This window comes from Phyllostomus hastatus, unplaced genomic scaffold, assembly GCF_019186645.2.
Source record: "Phyllostomus hastatus isolate PE091 unplaced genomic scaffold, TTU_PhHast_1.1 phas_contig_86, whole genome shotgun sequence".
Lineage (NCBI taxonomy): Eukaryota > Metazoa > Chordata > Mammalia > Chiroptera > Phyllostomidae > Phyllostomus > Phyllostomus hastatus.
In genome coordinates, this window is record NW_025333977.1 from 11,685,041 (window position 1) to 11,705,469 (window position 20,429).

General features: G+C 40.8%; 1 protein-coding gene across 1 annotated transcript in view; it reads left to right on the top strand.

The window, feature by feature from the left end:
* The window catches only part of KCNAB1 (potassium voltage-gated channel subfamily A regulatory beta subunit 1), a 216,812-nt gene that overhangs the window by 166,358 nt on the left and 30,025 nt on the right, over positions 1–20,429 (top strand). The window contains exon 8 of the mRNA XM_045852084.1: positions 2,408–2,494. Coding sequence (XP_045708040.1) covers positions 2,408–2,494 — 87 coding nt within the window. The remainder of the gene's footprint in view (positions 1–2,407; positions 2,495–20,429) is intronic.

The window sequence follows — 20,429 nt, forward strand, 5'->3', positions numbered from 1 at the left end:
TGCTTTCTCTCTTGTCCCCTACAGGTCATTCTCAGCCCCCTGAATGATCAGTTGAAAATGGAAATCTATCCTATTAAATATTTCAGGGAAATATTACTTCTCTGCTTCATTCCCATTTCCTTACCTTCCAGTTCCCAACCAATGTTTTTCCATCTCACGAAGAGTAAAATCCATAATTTATATTACAGGTTACAAGACTTGAGATTTTCAATGTGAGTGGACATAGTGTCTCATAGGGGCACAATCTCCTTTTACTCTGCTTCAAAGTAAGAGTAGGGACAGGGGGATCACTGACATGATGCAACACATCATTTCTTACATGAATACACTTGAATCTATGCTTCCTAGAGAAAGAATTGATAGGTAAAGAATGACCAAATACAATGACTCTATCCAGTTCACACCATTATTTAGAGTACATATTATTAACTTGAATACTGAATCTATGTCAATAGATACTCTTGATATGCACTCTTAGCTCCTTGGGGATGAATGCAATGTCCATACATCCTTATACTCCCAGAGCCCAGCACAGTTTCAGAATCAAATTGGAATTCAGAACACGTCTGCTCAGAAGAGTAAGTGACTTAAGTCATGACTGATCACACAGCCTCACAACAGGGCCAAGTCAGTCACAGCTTCTTCTCCTGCTTATTCTCAGCCCACGCTGAGCTGCTTAGAAGAGACACAGAAGGAGAGGGCCGTCAACAGAAAGGAGCACATTGTGTCCAGTGCCAGGCACGGGCCAGAATGTCACTAAATGCCTCCCTCCAAAACCAGCAGGTCTAGTGAAAATCTCTGGCATTTAATCTTTGGCACCTCTCATTCTGAACCTTTCCAGATGTGACCACCACCTTTCCAATTACTACATTTCTATAGACTATTGCATTTACAAAGTACTTGACAACTGATTTGATTTGCTCTCTGGAGCAGCAATTCTGAAGGTAGTGAATACTGTTATCCTCACTGCAGATCAGAGAACTGAGTCACCAAAAAAAGGTAAACTAAGCCAAGGGACATCACACAGCATGCTAGGATAGATTTCCAACCTTTCAGATCTTGTAACTCTGTTTACTTGTTTGCTTCATTATCTTGTCCTCCCCTTACCTCCTCCATAGATACGATTGCTTCCAAAAAGTGCCTCATATCATAGTGCTTTTTAAGGTAAATGTAATTGCAATCTCCCTCTTGAGGTAGCTGGTAATACCCTGAGCCTGAAAGTCACCACAGCTCTTCAAGAGCAGGCGTTAGACCTCGTGACACCTGTCTTCCCTAATCTCTTCATCAGTGCTTCCTTTAACAAGCCGCCACCAGAGACAGTCCCTTCTCAGTGAGTGAAAAATGTTTCCGGAACTGTATTTGAGCACTCAATTTTCCTGTCAGAAAGGTAATTGTGACTGGCCAATAAACCAGTTTGAAAACTCAAATTTAAATGAGCCGAATTTAAATTTATAAGAGCCTCATTTAACATGCAATTAATTTTATGCCTATAATAAAAAGAGAAAAACCTCCGGTCTTCCTGAGGAATTAAACAGGCTGATAAGGAAATGCCGTGCCTCCTAGAAATGAGATAAAATGATTCTTGAACACTGTCATCCTTTCGGTTGTATATTATATACAATACATGCTATTTCAGAGAAGTGTTAATTTTACTGAAATTGAATAGATGTTTCCTGAGTCTTTACAGGAATGTGTCCAAATGGTTAGGGTTGAAACACAGATTATGGGTTCCAGATTCCGTTTTATGCTCTCACTCTGTCCTTTATATTACTTCTTTGGTCTTTATAGCTTCCAGTCTTTTTGTTTCTCCCCCAAAGAATGGAGAATAATGGAAATGGTAGAGCTCAACTATCATTAAGGTTCTTTGAACTTTGTTCAAATAAGTGAGATGTTGAGTGACGCCCTCATGTACTTTATTCCTATTATAATGCATTGGGGGGTTGGTAGTCACATTTCTGATTTATATTACTATTCTTATTTTTTGCTGTGCATCTCCATCCCATTATAAGCCCATTAATAATGTAATCCAACACATGACATTAATTTGCATTTTTCAAGAAGAAACTCTTAGGCTGCGTTTTATTCTAAACTTTGCTCGAGATACTGCCACACATGAGTCACTGTGCAAGATTATCACTTAAATATGCATTTTCCGGTGTGGTAGGAGTGCTAGCATCACTGAGAAAATTCTATCACTTTTCTTTGTTGGGGACAAAATCAGCCTTTGACATCGTTTTACAAAGTTTTAGGGGTCAATTAATACATCACTGTATTCAATGTGTTTTTTAAACTAATCCAATATTTTTTTTAAAAAGGGAAATTCTTAAACATAACCACACTTCAACCCTTTCTAATAGTGCTCATATCTGGACTTTCTCTTATGGTTTGTCCTGCTTCTTGGTCCCAGGGTTGAAAGGCTCGCTCCAGAGGCTGCAGCTCGAGTACGTGGACGTGGTCTTCGCGAACCGGCCGGACAGCAACACCCCCATGGAAGGTGAGTACAGAAGTGTCACAGAGGATACGGTATTGATTCTATCTTGATGACTTATTCCACTCACAGGGAGAAGTGAAATATAGTCAGCCCCATTTGACTGAATATGAAAAATAAAAACTTTTCCGGCTGATGTCTTTCAGTCTCGGTATTCACCTGCACAGCCAATACTCAGCATCCTGCATCTTCATTATTTTTTAAAGTAGTTGCAGGTATTGGAATCGTGGCTCCTGCTGGGTACAGTGCTCACTTTTTCCAGGTTCATTTCACTTCTGTGATTCCATCAACTAAAACAATAAAACTAATTGGAAGGGAGGTTTATAACCCTGCCATCGTTATTTGAAGTAAGTCATCTGAGCGGCTTCCTCTTTTATAATGGCTCCAGGTCTGATTACTCTCCAGTCTGTGGTAACAAGTGCTAGGTGGGACCATGAGCAGAGGCTTCACAGGAGCCACTGTTCAAAATGAGACTCTTCATTGCAATTTGGTTTTTGATTCTCAAGGAGCTTCAACATTTTATTTCCTTTCCATGACAACAGTTTGAAGACAATAGTTTAGGCACCTCCTGTGGAAGCTTTTAGAACATTCCTGAAACAGATTTTCTTCACTTTGTATTTATTTGTGGAACCTACCTAGGATTATTGAGAAAAAAAAAAGATAACTTGTGAGGATAAGCTAAAAAGAATGTCCAAGGCCATGGCCAGCTAGCTCAGTTGATTAGAGTGTTGTCCTGATACACCATGATTGCGGGTTCAAACCCCAGTCAGGGCACATGCAGGGAACAACCAATGAATGCATGAGTAAGTAGAACAACAATGTTTCTCTCTCTCTCTCTAAAATCAATTAAAAAAAGAAAAAGAATGCTCTAGTTAATTGAGTTTTACAGTCATGGATTATTGTTTACCCAAGGCAAATAAAAATGAAAATATTTGTGAAGAAGAGGGAAAAAAAGAATGTTCTTGTTATTTGAGGTTGACAATATGACATAGATTTATACATTTGCAAAGAATTAGGCTCGAGCAATCAACATAACATTATAGAGAAGATAAATTTGTCCTTAATGATTCAAAAAGTAGTTCAGGATATTATAATACACCAGGTTCTATAAAAATTTATTCTTGTTACTGGGCTCTAGAAGTTATAAAGGTTTTAATGATCAAAGTACATAATTGATTTTTCTACAGGTTGCTTTTCTGACCAATATATGATTTTCTCCTAGCGTTTTCTGCTATCTTGATTCTGAGTGAATTAGGAGTTTATTATAAAGCAGTATCAGTGTTGGAAATTCATAATAAGAAATTATCCATGGAAATGACATAAAACATATATTTTTATCAAAGCAAAGAATGGGTGTTTGATATGGCAGATTGTAAATGTTTTTAGTCTAAGAAGTAGTTATTATAAGGATAATATGATGTCACACTATTCTCACTGAAACATGAAAACAGAATGCTAAAGCTATCTGGGTGAGTAAAAGTGTCAAGTAAAATGCTGTTTAGCGGGGGCTGTGAAAGACTGAAGTTGCTTCCCATTTTAAAGCCTTAGCCACTCTTTTCCTTTGGAAATGTGTCCTTGGCAATTATACCATGCACAGGGTAAAAGAACATCTGGAATTTTTCAGTCATTTTTTCCTTATTTTGCCCGTCCTACTCATATCTTTAACTTCAGGGATATAATGTAGTAGTCTCTCCAACAAATAATTTTATAATTTGTTTTATGTACCTATAGAAGGAGGAAATTCTCAACTGGGAGCCAAACTATATGATATACATAAGATAATGGTGTCTGTTGTATAAACACCATAGAAATTTATTAGAAGGATGCTTCAAATTGTTTTCTTTCTTTCTTTTATTTTTTAAGAACTGCAGCATTGTCTAGCCTCTGTTGGAATTTACGGTTTCCCTTATTTCCTTGTAGAAAATTCTATGAAATGGAATAGGAAGCTTTTCTATCATGAGTCATTGTCCAGGCTCAGAAACCTAATGAAGAATTGGCACTTGTTGAGTGGGTCAAGGAGCATGGCTCTGTGGCCATCAGCCATGTCAGGCTGCAGTGCAGCCTTCTGTCCGCCACTCCCACAAGGCGCGGACCCACTCCTAGCTGGCCCGTCAGGCTCTGAGTCTTATTCCTCTAGCACAGCTTAGCAGGGACACACCACAAGCAATTTCCTCACATAGGACTTGCTCCATGTTGAAATAGCTTCCCTGTGATTTCTCCCTAACTTTCAGAAAATGCACTCAAACTTCATGTACCCATTTGTTCCAAGGTGGGCCCGATGGAAATGGCAGTTGGATACTTGTCTCTGGAAATGCATTCTCTATATTTTGTCTTTTCTACTTCTCTATACCAGTGGAAAGCACTGGTCTGGGCAATAGAGAGAAGAAGAAATCGCAACTAAGAAGAAAATAAGAAATAAGGATCGCCAGGCAGCCTTGTTTGTGTTTGCTCCTCTAAAAATGGAGAAAATGGTGTCTAAGCTGTTGCTGGGTCCCATACTGTGATTAAGACTCATTTCGGCAGTGATTTTGTGAATCACATGTGTACATACATCAGTCAAAGTTGCACAAGTACAATGGGGTCTAGCTTAGGTGGGGCCGGTAATGTTTCTAAAAATAATATAGAAAGTAAATGTTATCTATAAGCAGAATTACTCTTGAAAACCCTACAGTAATTTTTAGTACACATTATTCTGTTTAATTAATTATTCAATTAATTAATTGAATAATTAATTAATTATTCTTCTCCAAATATAGTGACAAAACTATCACTAGATACTTGTCCACTATTTTTGTAATAGCTAGAAAATTCCCAAAATCATTCACATAGTTTTCTTATTTCAGCAACTCATATTGGCAATTTTAGGCTCAATTACAACCATTTCTATCTAACATAAGTGAGGCAACAGTGGCTGGCAAGTGCGTATTGCTGAATTTTCGTACATTAACTCTGCACACATTGGCACTATACTATATGTGAGTGCCTGGGTATATTATCGTAGACCCTTAGCACTGGCAGATCCCTTTCTACTGGTTTCAGCCATCCCCTGACAGGTCCATGGAGCCACAACACAAACCAACTTATAGCTGTGCTGTAACTCCCATTTTAAACCCCGAGAGCCCAGCCCAGCTTTTGAAGGCACACTTTAAACAACTTTGGTTTAAATTTATTAAAATGCCGGTCCCATTCATTTAATTTGCACCATGAATCTACGGCCATACCACTGTGAATGCACCCAATCTTGTCTAATTTGCACCATGAAAGGATGTTAATTGGGAACATTTCTAAAATAAACTAGGATGAGTTTCATCCAGTTTAGACTTATCATATAGCAACCAACTGAGCCAGAAAAAGATTAGCAATGGCATCTTCTTCACAATGTATTGGCATCATGTATTCAATGAGTTGTTGCCTTCCCTCCTTCCTTAGAAAACCAATAGGTAAAAAGTGAGCCCTCTGAAAAGAATTCTAGGTGTGCACTCAGTGGAAAAAGGACACTTCATTCGCAGCACTGTGGAAGACCATTAGACCTTCTACAGCTGTAGGGAGATGTTCCGGACAACAGAGGGGAACTTGTGTCCTTTTTCCTCTCTCCTTGTTTACTTTTTCTGGTTCACCTAGTAGTAAATCATTTTTCCTTTCACAGCAGCTGCCACCCCATCTGTCTCTGCTACAATATCTGGCATGGATGGCCTGTTTTCCGGTCCGAGGGGAAAATCAGCCCATAGTTTTTGTCTTCTTTCTTATGCTGCTGTGTTCTTCCCAAGAGAGCCATGGACAGTTCCTCATGCTCTGTGATACTCATATTCTTAATTCCCTCATTTCTAGAAATTCTCAACGTGTATTTTAATATCTTCTCTTGAGCTCATTAGACAAGAGAAAGTTCATCCCAATGAGTCATGCCAGACAGGGATAGACAGGCAGCATTTGAGTGTCTGAGAACCTGCACTAGGAGGGGTTTTTTGGTGGGGTGAGGGGTCTTGTTTTCTGTCATTCCCAAGTGCCAGGCTAATTTCTTCATCAATTCTCTTCTCACTGCTCCAGGAAGGAAGTCATTGAGCATGATTGTAGGCAGGAAAGGAGGGTATAAACAATGTACTGAAAGAGGAAACCAATTTTAACTTATATACCTTTCTAAAAATGAAGGAAGGATGCCCAGTATTTTGTTAACCTGAGAATATGATGATTGTTAAATTAAATTTTAATTTAAAAAACACTTGGAATTGAGCTTTCTTTTATTTAGAGCATTTTTCTGAAACTAGTTAATCTCAGATATTCCCTGATTCATTAGATATTATTCCCAACCAATTACAATTCAAATTATTTATTCTTTTTCTGCTAGCAGTCTATGCAGACATAAAACAACCCAGATGTCCTACTTCAAATAAGAGAGACAAGATGAAAGTTAGCTTCATTCCCGTAACATCACCGTATCAAACAACCCATTCTTCATTGAGTTCTTTCTCTTGGTTTTTCCAGTGTTACCATGTGTACTCAGGAATCTAGGGTGTCCCATAACAGCTCAGGAAATACCAGGAAGTGGCAAATACTGAGCACCCCAATTTTTCTACATTTTTAAAATTCTAGAACACTGGGTCTAGAAATGTAGCAACAAAAATAAAATTTTCAGCATAAAAATTTAATGACCTAAAACCTAGAAATATCATCTAATCACACTGGATCATCCCTTTTGCCTTTAAGGTGTTTTTTCCTTCCCCGAATGACACCCTCAACCTGTCATAATAACAACAACAGTATCAGGAAGAAATCTCTTGTAAATAGTATATTACAGTGCTGTCTGATAGAAATATTTTGCAAACCACATATGCATTTTAAATTTTTATTAGTATGTTAAAAAGGAAACAGGTGAAACTAATTGTAAAAATATATTTTAACTTAACTCAGTATTTCAACATGTGATTTTTATAATTAATCATTATAAAAATTATTAATGAGATATTTTAGATTATTCTTTTCATAGTAACTCTTTTGAAATCTGTTGTATATTTCACAATCATAGCACATCTTAATTTGGATCAGCCACATTTCAACTGCTTAATAGCTACATGTGGCTACAGTATTTGACCACATAAGTCAATGAATTTGATTTCCAGTCTAGCAGAGCACCAGACACATAGCAGTTGCTCATTAAATTATTTATAGAAGGATGGAGTAGATGAGTGAACAAGTATTTGAGCAACTGAATACATGAAACTCTGAAGATACAACTTAACTTTTCCTACTGAAAACCCTATTCTGTTTTCCCAGCATCTATGACCACGCTGGTATTTATTCTTGCCCAGCACATTTCAGGGTGGAATGAAGAAGGATGGGTTGCTGGCACGCAGCCCCAGGACACTCTGGCTTTCCATCTCTCTTCATCTGCAACGGCGGCAGCATCCAGATGCTGGATCTCTCCCTGGAAATCTGATTGATATCTGAGTGTGCAGAAGTGAATGGAGGGATGATTCTCTGGCAGTTCAGTTGTCCCTGAGGATTACTATATCAAATTAGAATTATCTAACACATTTCATTTATGACTCCGGCCAGGATGCTCCTGAGGACCTCTGGTGTCTGTCAGACCAATTTAACCTCCTGGCTTGAAAGGCTGAGACAGCTGAGTGTTCAAGAAATTAATTTGGAGAAAATGGTTTTCATATTCAAGAAAATGAGCCAAACCCTACCAAGCCTATAGAAAAAAAAATGTGTTCCAATTTTATGAAATCAGTTTTGTTTCCATTTTAACTGTGAGTTTACCAATAATTTTACTGCTGCTTTCAACTGATTCAGCTGATGTTTTATCCTTTACAAAATAGCAAGCCCTGTCATAGAGAAATTCTTTCCAGCCATTCTAAGAAATGACATTGGGGGATGGCTGGGTTCATTTTGGGTTCTTTCAGTCTCCGGTGAGGCTTTTTAGGAAATCTCATGTTTCTGTTTATTGGGAGTCTCTTTCACCATTGGAACAATATTTCTGCAAGGTGGACTGGGGGGAGGGGACATTTGATGAACACAGCTTCAGAGCTTGGCTTCGTACCTGGTAAGCTGTGTACCAAGGGCGAGTTACTGTCCTTGCCGGGGCTCCACATCCTCAGCTGGAAATGGAGGTAACACAGAAAGTGACTTCTGGGTGAGTTAACAGTGTGAGTCTAGCACCTCACCTATAGCAGGGGAACAAACATAGCCTCGTTCTAGAATGCTCCACATAATGCACATGCGTATAAACCTCCCGGGCCTCTCCTCAGAGGTAATCACAGGAGAAGTTGAAGGCCCTGAAACTGTAATGCGATGAAAAGGAAGGTGGCCTAGCTGTGGGGCCAAGCTGGGTTCTGTGGTGAGGCCAAGGAAGAATCGAGATACAGAGTTGGCAGTGCAATTTTTTTAAAGATTTTATTTATTTATTTTTAGAGAGGGAAGGGGGAAAGAGAGAGAAACATCAATGTGCGGTTGCTGGGGGCCATGGCCTGCAACCTAGGTATGTGCCCTGACTGGGAATTGAACCTGCGATGCCTGGTTCGCAGACCGTGCTCAATCCACTGAGCTACACCAGCCAGGGCGGAATTTTTTTTTAGATTTTGTTTATTTATTTTTACAGAGAGGGGAAGGGAGGGAAAAAGAAAGGGAGAGAAACATCATGTGCGAGAGATACATGGATCGGTTGCCTCTTGAACACCCCAAGCAGGGGACCCGGCCTGCAACCAACGTAGCCATGTGCCCTGACTGGGAATCGAACCCACAGCCTTTCAGTCTGCAGGCTTGTGCTCAGTCCACTGAGCCACACCAGTCATGGTAGGCATTTTTTTCTAGCCAATTTTTTTCCCTGGAATTTTGTTCTGAAATTCTCCATTCTCTTTAATGTTAATGTAATTATACATTTCCCAGAGTTAATATATTCAGTCAAAAGGCAATCTAGAGTCTGTGACTTTATTTTCAAATGTATATCCAGAAAAAAAAAAACTCAACAATCGGATTCACTCATTCAGCCAATTGATACTCATCGAATGTCTACCATGTGCCTAGCACTGGGAGAAGCTGAAGCTAATAAATCAGGCAAACATCCTGCCCTTATTGAAATTACATTCCTGTGGGAGAGACAGAAATTAAATTAGTAAAAAAGTTACATTAGATGGTCATAGTAGTGTGGAGAAAAAAATCCTGGAAGAAGGATAGGAAGTATGGGGGGTAGACTGTGGATAGAGTGTCCACGGGACATCTAACTGAGAAAGATATAGGGGAGATAGCTTGCCCCCCCCTCCAGATAGGAAGGACAAGACTTTAGAATCAGTCAGACCCTGATTCAAAACATCTATTTTGTACTAGTTATGTGATCTTAGCGGTGTTATTTAACTTCTCTTAAGCTCAGTTGACTTATCTGTAAAATGCAAGTAATAATATTTATTCTATGGAGTCAATAGGATTAGTTGAGATAATATATACAAGATGCTTAGAATGTTGCTTAGTACATAGTATAAAATTATTGAGAAAGTTCGAGCTATCATTCTTTTGTTGTTATTATTTGCATGGTCCTGCTGTAAACAGGACCATGTGGGAAGTGACCTTGATGCAGTCATAGCCTCCAAGTCCATTACCAGACAATCCTGGAGGTTCCAAAACAGAAAGGCTCACACAACAAATTGAGATGCATGAGTCACGTGGTTTGTTCCACCAAGTAAAAAGCACAGTGAGAGAGGGTCTAGGACAAAGAGACAGGGGCAATGAAACAGTTAGGATAGAGTACAAGCAGGTGGAGGGACCCAGCTACCTGAATCTCAGGGCTTGCTGTGTTCCTGTGACCTGTTCTCGCTCTCAGCCACATTGCCCTTCCCTGTGGTGGCGTGGTTATAATGGTCAGAGGTGAGGCTTGAGCAAGAAAGTTCAGCAGGCAGAAGGTGCCTGGGTCAAAAGTACACTTGCTGTACTGGAAAGCCTCGGGGACAGACCCACCTGGCCATCAGCCGTAGCTCACCTGTAAGCCTGATGCACAGCTATAGATGCCACATTTCTTGTGCACAGAATTTTTGAGGACAGAATGGGCTCACCCATGGATGGCTGATTTAAGACCTCATTTGTGTCCTCACGTATTTCATGTGTACTCAGTGTATCTCAAATATTTGGTGTTGTACACACATGGATACACTGTGAATATCACATCTTTTCATTCTTCCCTTTCTGTGCTTGGCACGTACATTCTCTACTTTGTCTAAAGCTGCCGTGACTCAAAGGTTCCTGATCCACTTCACGTTACCATACACATCATGTGACTTCTGCCTGTGTCCCACAAGTGAGTTGTTCCTTTATCCAGTTTCATTTACCCTTCTTAGTTGTTTGTTTCTTGTACCTTCTTGAGCAGAACTGAATCAAGGAACACAGCAAAGATGCATTACAGAGTTTACCACTCTTAGTTGTCGACATGCTGCCTCAGATTTGCAGCCTTCTAAGGCCACTGAAAAATCTTCCACAGTTAACAGAGGACCCCAAAGTTCTGAACGTGGAGCACTCCACGTCTGTCAGGAACAAAGCCCTGGTCAGCAAGTATCTTTCTCCATCTGAGCACCACAGAGAGACGGGAGCTTCAGAACAACTGCCCCTGCTGCAGTGTGCCGAGGGGTTAAGCGTGCCAAGGCTGCCGAAAATACGTGATGGGCTCGCTTTAAAGAAAACTGAATTTCAGCTAATCATTTGTTATCATCTGGTGCTATGTTTTGTGCTTTCTTTGAAAGTCAAAGATTCCCAACCTCATTCCATAGAGTCCTGGTCTGAAGGGGAGGATCTGGAAGAAGAGTATGCTTAACTTCTATACAATTTAGCTATTTCCTCTATTCTCCCCACACCCCCTTTTCCTTTCCTCAACAGTGAAGGCAGAAGAGATTCAACCCCCATCATTAGTAAGACACAAAGGAGAAACAAGGTGGGCCACATATCTGGGGGCCTGTGGGACCTCCTCATCACGACTCTGTGGCTCTCAGTCGCAGAAAGGGCAGCTCAGAAAGGGTGGGGTCTTTCTTCCTTAAGGAACTTTTAGTTAAGGAAAAAAAAAAACAAAACAGACAGAGACCATGAAGATGGCCTCTGCTCACCCCAGCTGTTAGAGGAAACAGAACAGCTTAATATTCTGGGCTGTGGGTTTGTGACTCATGTGCACTTCCTTCTGTGGGAGTTGTCGTCTCCCTGGAAGATCGCTGGAGTTGTGACAAGATTTACCTCCATATTCTGAGAGGATGTTGACTCAGTCTCAGGAGAATTCACTTTCATATTCATCTTTATAAGTTCCTCATCATGCTGCAGCTGATCTGCAATGACATGGCTAGGACTCAGAGACTAGCATTATCTAGCTGTCGAGCCCGGGCAGGTGGGGTTACAGACCTCAGCAGCCTGCCACTTCGCAGCATCTCAGGGTTTACCAGCATGCTGACTCAGTGGGGTGAGCGGGGCCACCTGTGCCGTTGCTAATCTGGAATTCCCAGGTGAATAAATACTCTTAAGTCTCTCTCTTACTTTCTGCATAAAATGAAGTAATAAGAGAGCAAATGGTTTTGTTCAACCTTTCTTGGGTATTTAATATGTATAGTTAAAAAAAATTGAGAGTCTGCAATCAGAGGGCGAGGGCGCTAGTTTTAGGACAAACTTGGCTGAGTCACTCAGACTTGCTGCTGCACAGTTTTTTATTTGGAAAATGTGAAGAATAAAAATATTACCTTCTCTAGCTACTTCCAAGATTGTTGTAAATATAATATGAGATCGTGTAAGTGAAAATGTGTTGTTATGCATTGTAATGCCCTATACATACATATTAAGGTTGAAATTGTCATTACATATGTTTATACTTTTAGGAATTGATACACATAGTAAGATTAATAGTCAAAGTTTCAACCAGGCACCAAGACACAACTGAAATACAATTTCAAAGAGAGACACCCAGTGTCCATTTGTATACCAGCAAAAAAAATGGGCAAGGACTGGGTCCATGTCTCTTTCTTCCCCTAGCTTTTTTTTTCATTAAAACCTACAGAAAAGTTGAATACAATACTATTCATGTAGATTTACCAGACTGGGCTGTATCTGCCTCTGTTTTTCCCTTTTGTGCTTTCTCTCTGATGACATTTCACCCGTACTTTCTCCTGTCCCCTGATAATAAGTCCTTCTTCTATATAACCATAACACAATCATCACACCCAAGAACTTCAACATTTGATATACCACTGTTATATAATATACCAGCCCTGTTCGAATTTCCTAAAATGGCTCCTGTAGGATTTTTTTTGTAGTTTTTGTTGTTGTTGTCATTGGGGGTGAATCAAGGAGGCAGGTTCATGATTCAATTAAGAATCTCACATTGTTTTTAGTTATTACAGCTTCTTTCATCTCTTAGTCTAAAATCATTCCTCCACTTTCTTTTCTCTTTACTGACATCAACATTTTTAAAAAATGGAAGCCAGTGCTTTGGAGAGTATCTCTGGGTCTGGATTTGTCTAACTGTTTTCTCATGATTAGATTAAGAAGAAGCATTTTTGCCAAGAAGACTACACAGGTGATGTTGGGCTCCTCTCAGCGTGTCCCTCAGAGGGCCCAGGAGTCACTGTGTCTCCTTATTGGTCATGTTAAGGTTGACCACTCAGTTAAGAAGACTTCTGCTAGCTCTCTCCACCATGATGGTTCTTCCCTGACCTAGTAATGAATAAATAGCATGGGGCGGGTTCCTGTGAGACCAGGTGAATAGGCTGGTCCCTCACAGTCCAGTCTTAGCATCTGAGAATCCCTGCCCACCTTGATTATTATGGGGACCACAACCCTTAGCCCTTTGTGAGTGAGCATCCTTCAGTAAAGGTGAGCTTTCTATTCTCCTCCTCCCATACTCTGAGCTCTGTGACTCTGAAGCCTCCTCACTTGCCTGAAGAATGAAAACATTTGGACAGAGGAGGAGAGAACCTGGTGAGAGGATCTAAGTGATGACGGCTTGGTCAGGACTAGCTGTGGAAGTGTAAAAGTGGTTGAGTTTGGATACATATTATTGAAAGCAGAGCCAGCGGAAGTTCCTGATGAGTTGGATGTGGGTGGAGCAGAAAGAGAGGTGTAAAGGATGACTCCAAGGATTTAGGCCTGAGTCACCAGAAGGATGGAGCTGTCACAGCTGAGATGGGGAACACCACAGGTGGAGCTGGTTCATAGGAGAGATCAGGAGTCTGGTTTAGTCATGATGAGTTTGAAATGTTCATTAGACATCCAAGTGAATGTTTAGGAGGCAACTGGACAATGAAACTGAGAAGACAGACAGAAATTTAAACCTGAGGGTTGTTTGCAAGTAAATGACATTTAAAGCATTGAGAGAATACCTAAAATCACGCAAAGAGGAAAAACAGAAAGAAAGAGAAAAAAAGACATAGAAATAAAGGACCAAAAACTGAGCCCTGGGCTTCCCCAACATCAAAAGATTGGGAGGAGGGAGAGAAGAGTTTGGTGCCCAAGGAACAGGCAAATAAGACACAAAAAGAAGGAAGAAGTGGTCAATTGTAGCAAATGCTGCTAGTGGGCCAAGATGAGGACTGAGAATTGCTCGTTGGGGTCACCAGTGCAGAGGTCATCAATAACCTGAACAAGAGCAGTTCTGATGAAACAGGAGTGGGCAAGGGAGTAGAAGCCACCGAATCTCTGAGTCTCAGTTTTGTCATTTGGAAAACAGCAAAAAAAAACCAAAAACAAAAAAAACCCTCTTGATTTAGGATGACAAAGTGAAATATCTCTGTCCCTTTTTAAAAAATTCAAACTCACCCAATAAATAGCATATGGGGCAAAGAACTAAATAAAAACTTCCTTATAAAAGTAGCAGATTCAAAATCTGGGCCAATATATCTGAAAGTGGAAAAGGGATGGAGAAATTGTAAATGACTTGGCAGAACTGAAAAGATGTACTGAAAGTGTCCACAAGTGAGAAGCAAGTTAATTTGTACCACACAACCTGAGAATGGTGAAGTTACAAGAGGCACCAAAGTCACTGAAGACGGGGTGTGCGGTGGGAACTAGAAACAAGGTAGTTATTCAAGACTATGTAGAGCGATTAAAGCTCCATGTCCCCATATCTGTAGGCAGGCTCCTGCCTTTCTCCTCCAGTGAAGGAGGCAAGAGGTACACTAGCCAGAGAATTTCACTGAGTTCTAGTCTAAGGGATACCAGACACAGGAAGGTGGGGCCAGGCTTAAAAAAAAAAAAGATTATTAGACCCCAGATCTTTCCTCTCATTTACCTCCAGGTTACACACCAGGCACTTCTCCTGTGCAAAGATGAGAGAACATTTCTCTGGAGAAAATTAACTATCCCAGAAGAAAAATAATCTAACAGATACTGGCATTGCTATGAAAGAAAACAGTGGGACAAAGTGGCAAGTCCCCTAATTACTCTAGCTGGGAAGTGTCATCCAAGCACAATTTTAGTGCTTTACTCTTAAACAAAAACCCAAGGATCACATGACATTCAAAGAAAACCTCTAATATTAAAAAAAAATTTTAAGAACTCAACAGAAGAAAGCAGAACAATGCAGAAGGATATAGAAAACTTTCAAAAGAAGCTATAATTAATATACTTGGTGAGAAAAGAGAAGATATTGCAGCAATGGAGTAAGAACAGCATAAAAGAGAATGCAAGAGCAACAAAGAACAAGAAAAAATGTTAGAGATTATAAAACACAATAGTTAACATTTTTAAAAAGTCAATAAAGACATTGAATATTGAAGTTGAGGAAGATTCCAAAAGTAAGGAGACAAAGGCACAGACTATAGGGGTGAAACGATAAGAAAATGAACGTTCTTTCCAGGAGGTCCAACATCTATTCAACTAAAAGATTTCTAGGGAGAACAGGAAAGATAGAGAAGAGGTCATTTCAAAAATACAAGAAAATCTCCTGATTCGAAGAATATGAGTCTCCAGATTGAAAGGCCCACCAAGTATCCAGGACAATGAATGAAGACCTACACAAAGGAACATTATAGTGAAATTTCATAACTGTAAAGATAAAAAAAGCCTCCTAAAATATTCCAGGGATTTAATAATGGACACCCATTAAGTCTGAAGAATAGAGATGGCCCAACAGTTTCCGACAGCAAAATGGACAACCAGAGTACCATGGGGCGAGTCTTCAGAATTCCAAGCCAGAAGATGGTGGGCAAGCTACCAACCATGGGTGAGGAAATAATAACATTCTACTTTTCAGCCTCCCCAACACAATTCCTCAGAAGCTACTGAAAATGTGCTCTACTGAAATGAGAGAATAAACCACACAGGGGAAGCCATGGATCTAACTCATTAAAGGGAGGAAGAGGATCTCCAGGATGATGGGGGTGTAGGGTGTGGCAGGAGAAGGCGGGGGGAGGCTCTAGATGGAATGTTGCCAAAAAAGAAAAGTAGGAACTGAGTTCCTCACCAGGTGGAAAACTATATTCAGAGACATTTATTCAAAACATGGGAAATTTAGCTATAGCTCCAAATAAAGCTAAGTGAATGTAGCAATTGTCACCTAAAAGAAAAAGGAAAAGTTATACAAGAAAGCAAATGCAGTCATCATAAACTACTTAGCTCAGCAGTGGACACTAAGTACACATTCATTGTAATGAAAACAGAATATGAATGTAATCCTAAACTGAGATATGAATATGTTGAAAAAATAGTGAACTTAGAAGGATGCATGCTTGGAAGCTAAAACTTACTTCCAGAATGGTGGATAATGTCTAAAAAATCTGGACCATGATAGCAATGCATAAATGCCGAGAAATGTACAGACTGACTCCAGAATGAACACTCACGTATGTTGCAAGCAGTTTTCTCTGATGGCAGACAGAGTCGAAGGACTACTACTGCTCTTTGTTACAAGGCTTTTAGTTTTGATTCTTTAAACAATGGGCTTGTGTTACTTAGACAAAACTAAAGATTAAAACAATAACCACACACACATACACACAAATGAGATAAAAATGCCAGTAGCACTGAGTTGTCAATATTTACTATGATCTCACGGCTGTTGAAGTCCAAAGACATTCCTTGAGGCTTAGAAACACACACACAATCACGGCTAGTTTTCCTATCCTAGATTCCTCCAGCAGAAGCCGGCCCACTTCTCACACACCCTCCCAGAAGCAGGCCGGCACCGCAGACCTCCCTGCCATGCCCTGAACAAGCCGCACCGAACCCCACGCTTTCCCTCAGTGGCTTCCAAAGCAGGCTGATAACCCATTGCAGGATGAGAAGAAAGCATCATTTCCACTTATTTTATGCCTCATTATTTTTAGAGAGTCATAACAGAGGAGCACCACGTGGTCACACACACACCGGGCGGTCACCTGAAGCAGCTCTGCAGTTAGCATTTCGTTCCTTCCACGTAAGCCGTCCTGCTCCGTCAGCGCGTCCCAGTGCACTCGTCGGCCCGAGTCTGCCTATTTCTGGCTCGGCCAGGTGTTCTCTGTGGCCACGGGCAGACTAGAGCTGGACTGCTTGCTTTCAAACCGCAGCTCCAGCACTCACTAAAACCATGTGCTCACCCTAGCTGTGCCTCAGTTTCCTCATGTGCAAAACAACAACAACAACAACAATAATAATAATTGACCTCCTTGATAAGATTGTTATGAGGACTAAATGAGTTACTATATGTAAAGTGTTTAGAAACAGGCCAAGTGTAAGTGTTATATTAGTGTAAGCTATCCTTATTAATACTCCAGAACAGCGATTTTTAACCCTTTTCATCTCATAGCACACATAAACTAATTATTGAAATGCTGAGGCACACCAAAAAATATATTGTTTGCTGATCTGACAAAATAATAGGTATAATTTTGATTCATCCGCACTGGATAGCTATTGTTGCATGGGCTGTTGTCATTTTTTAACTTGACAATCGAAGGGAAAAGAGGTCGGTGGCCCTGACTAATCAAGTACTGCATGTTTTAAAAATTCCTGCAGCACACCAGTTGCAAATCGCTGTTCCAGAAGACAGAAGACCCTAGTATTACATGAGGGAGCCTCATGAAAATCCACAAAAATCCTCGGACATAAGGGGCTAGGCCAAACGAGGGTTCTGTGTCTAACTGAAGACCAGTCCCAGGGAGGGCTGTTCATTACACCTTTCCAGCCCCTCCCCCTCAGCTGCTCTGTGCCTCACAACCAGATGTGCACCTCTCCTGAAACATGGGGAAGGAGATGAGCTGTGTGTGGAGAAGGCGGCTCGGGGAGGGAGAGGGGAGTTGGATGGGCCACAGAGTGAACATGGGGCATTTTCCTTCCATGTCAGTTTTACTCAAAGATTTGTACAGAAAAAAAACTAGTATTATCATTTTAAAGGAAACACCTTATTATGGCGTAGAGTCAAAATTTGCATAAATTTTTATGCCAAAGTCAGGGCTGTCTAATATTTTTCCTTTGTGGCTCTTTAGTGGATCACTCAGTAGAGATATTTAAGAAGCACTGTCTTCTATGGAAAACCTCGCTAAACCCTCCCTTAGCAGAAGATTCCAATGGAGAAAATGAGGAGAAACAGACATTTTTGGGTGGGGGGGTGGAGAAGAACCTCAGCAACAGGAAAGCAAGCCCCGAAGAAAGAGAGGAAGGGGTCCAGATACAAGCAGACAGCGTGCAGAACAGGGTGGAGGTGCAAGGAGGAGAGTGTAGGGCCTCCCAGGGCACACCCGGGGGCCGGGCCCGCTGCCCCTGCAGTGGCTCTTGCAATGAATGTCGGGCCGTTCATTCCTGGGCCTGCCTTATATTTTTAACATGCAAAGCTGCAGGTGCCTCATTTTAAAATATTAGCAAAGCTGGTATTTCCTCTGTACCAGGTGGTTCACTGTCAAAAAGCTGAGAAAATCATCCATTCCACGTTGTCAAGTTCAAAAGTTGCCTTTCGGTTAGTTACCAGGCACCTCACAAACACAGATAAGCTCCGAAGAGCCAAAACGGATCTGGGGCAGCCAGGAAGCGGCCTCTGCTGGGAGGGCAGAGTTTTTAATATAATTAAGAGGAAGATAGCATCTCCTTCCAGACGTCTCCCCTGGTAGGACCAGCAAGAAAGGCCAGCTCTACACTTTTAAAGAACCAATAAAGATTGCTTCCTGTTGCAGCATGAAACTAGATTTGCCAGTAGAAAATCTCATTAGGATAAATATTTTTTTCCTCTTATCAATCCTCTGCCAAGTTGACTGCTTTAATCTTTCATCCACACGATAGAATTCCTTTTAAAATAAAGTTAAAAGCCCATCCCAAGCAGCTGATACACACAACCAGTTGTATAAATAAAAAAGCTGCAGACTGGGTAATAGAATAAGCTACACGGGTAAGGTCCCACATTGGCCTGTCTGACCATTAGATAACCTTCACACAACATACAAGACCAGAAATTCGGGGCTTGAGTCAGACATCTACAACACAATGACAGATGCTCCCAAGTGTAAAAATAATTGTTCCACTAATGATGGGTACAGAAATATTGGGTGCCAGATACAACTTGCAGGGTTTGCTTAAATTTATTCTTTAGTATTTCAGTGAACATTTGGAAAACTATTCCTTAATGAGTTTTGCACAATACATTTCCCTTTGACACACCCAAAGGCTTATTCCCTCAGCTGATAGAGATATTTTAACCCTCTCCACGCTTCAAATACCAACATCAAAAGAGTGGGCATGAACTACAGACATAGGGATGAAGAGAAAGGGAAAAGCATGTGTTGTTTCATTGTGTTTGAGCATGGGGGGTGGGGGGTGAAGCTGGTTTTAGAGGAGAAGTGATAATCTGGCTTCATCATGTTCATCGCCTCTCTGAGCCTCCAGTTCTTCAAATGTAAAATGAAAATATGAAAAAACCACCTCATTTGGCTATAGTAAAGCTTCGATGCAATCATGTTGATAAAACTCCCAGCACAGAGCCCAGCACACAGTAGGCACTAGTGGAGTTAGCTGTCTCCCCATCCTTCTGTTGTGGGTGTGCCCAACCAGACCCAGTCTGAGCACAGAGGACATTGTTGGCTGTCAGCCCAGAAGTCTCCTGTCCCCCCTCAGGTCCCCAGATATTCATGTGGGTGATGATGCTCCCCTCAGACTGCCAGCTGACTCAGGGGAAGGCCACTTCCTCTCCCTTTGCTGGACCTGAGTTCCAAGGTGAGTTCTGGGTTGTGTTAAGCCCATCAGCCCATTCATCCCTTGGCCATTGTCACTGGTTCATGTGACCAGAACAGCCCAATCAGAGTGAATGTCAGGAGCTGAGGCAAAAGAGCACTGGACAAGGATGGGCAAGGAAGCAGGTGGCCGCAGAAGTTACTGATAGCCACCTGATGCCGCAGTGGAATCCAGCCTGGGGAGAGCAGAACACAGAGTAGGAAGAAGGCGGTCCTCAGTGGCTTGGAACAACCAATTCTGAAGCATGTATTACAACCTCTGCATTTCTAGTGACAAAAGCTGATACATCTCTTTTATAATTTAAGGACTTCTAGTTGAGCTTTCAATAACTCTTTCCACAAAAAAAAAAAAAACAATAACAGCCCAATTGATATACCAAGAAGTCTGAGACATCCTCATTTCTAAGAAAAACTAGAGCCCAAAGTACAAGACAATCACAAAATAAAAAGCTAATAATTCTCAAAAATATCATCTTTAGATCTATGATTCACAGAGTCTGGCAGAAGTAAGACCTGCTTGAATGTGGTTCATAGGATAATTATATGGCTGTAATCATTTATAGTTTCAATTTAAGCATTTCACCTAATATGTCATATGGTGTGCTTGGGTATGATATTGTTATGATAACAGAATTACATGTTTATTTTTGTAATAAAAGATTTTGTAATAAAAATGGGGCATTATTTGTGCCTAACCCTGTAAATAAGGGGTATTTATAATTTCTATCATGTCTTTCTATGTGTTATTGATAGGTTTTATTGTCTACACCAGAGTTCCTTTCACCATCATTGTTTCTGAT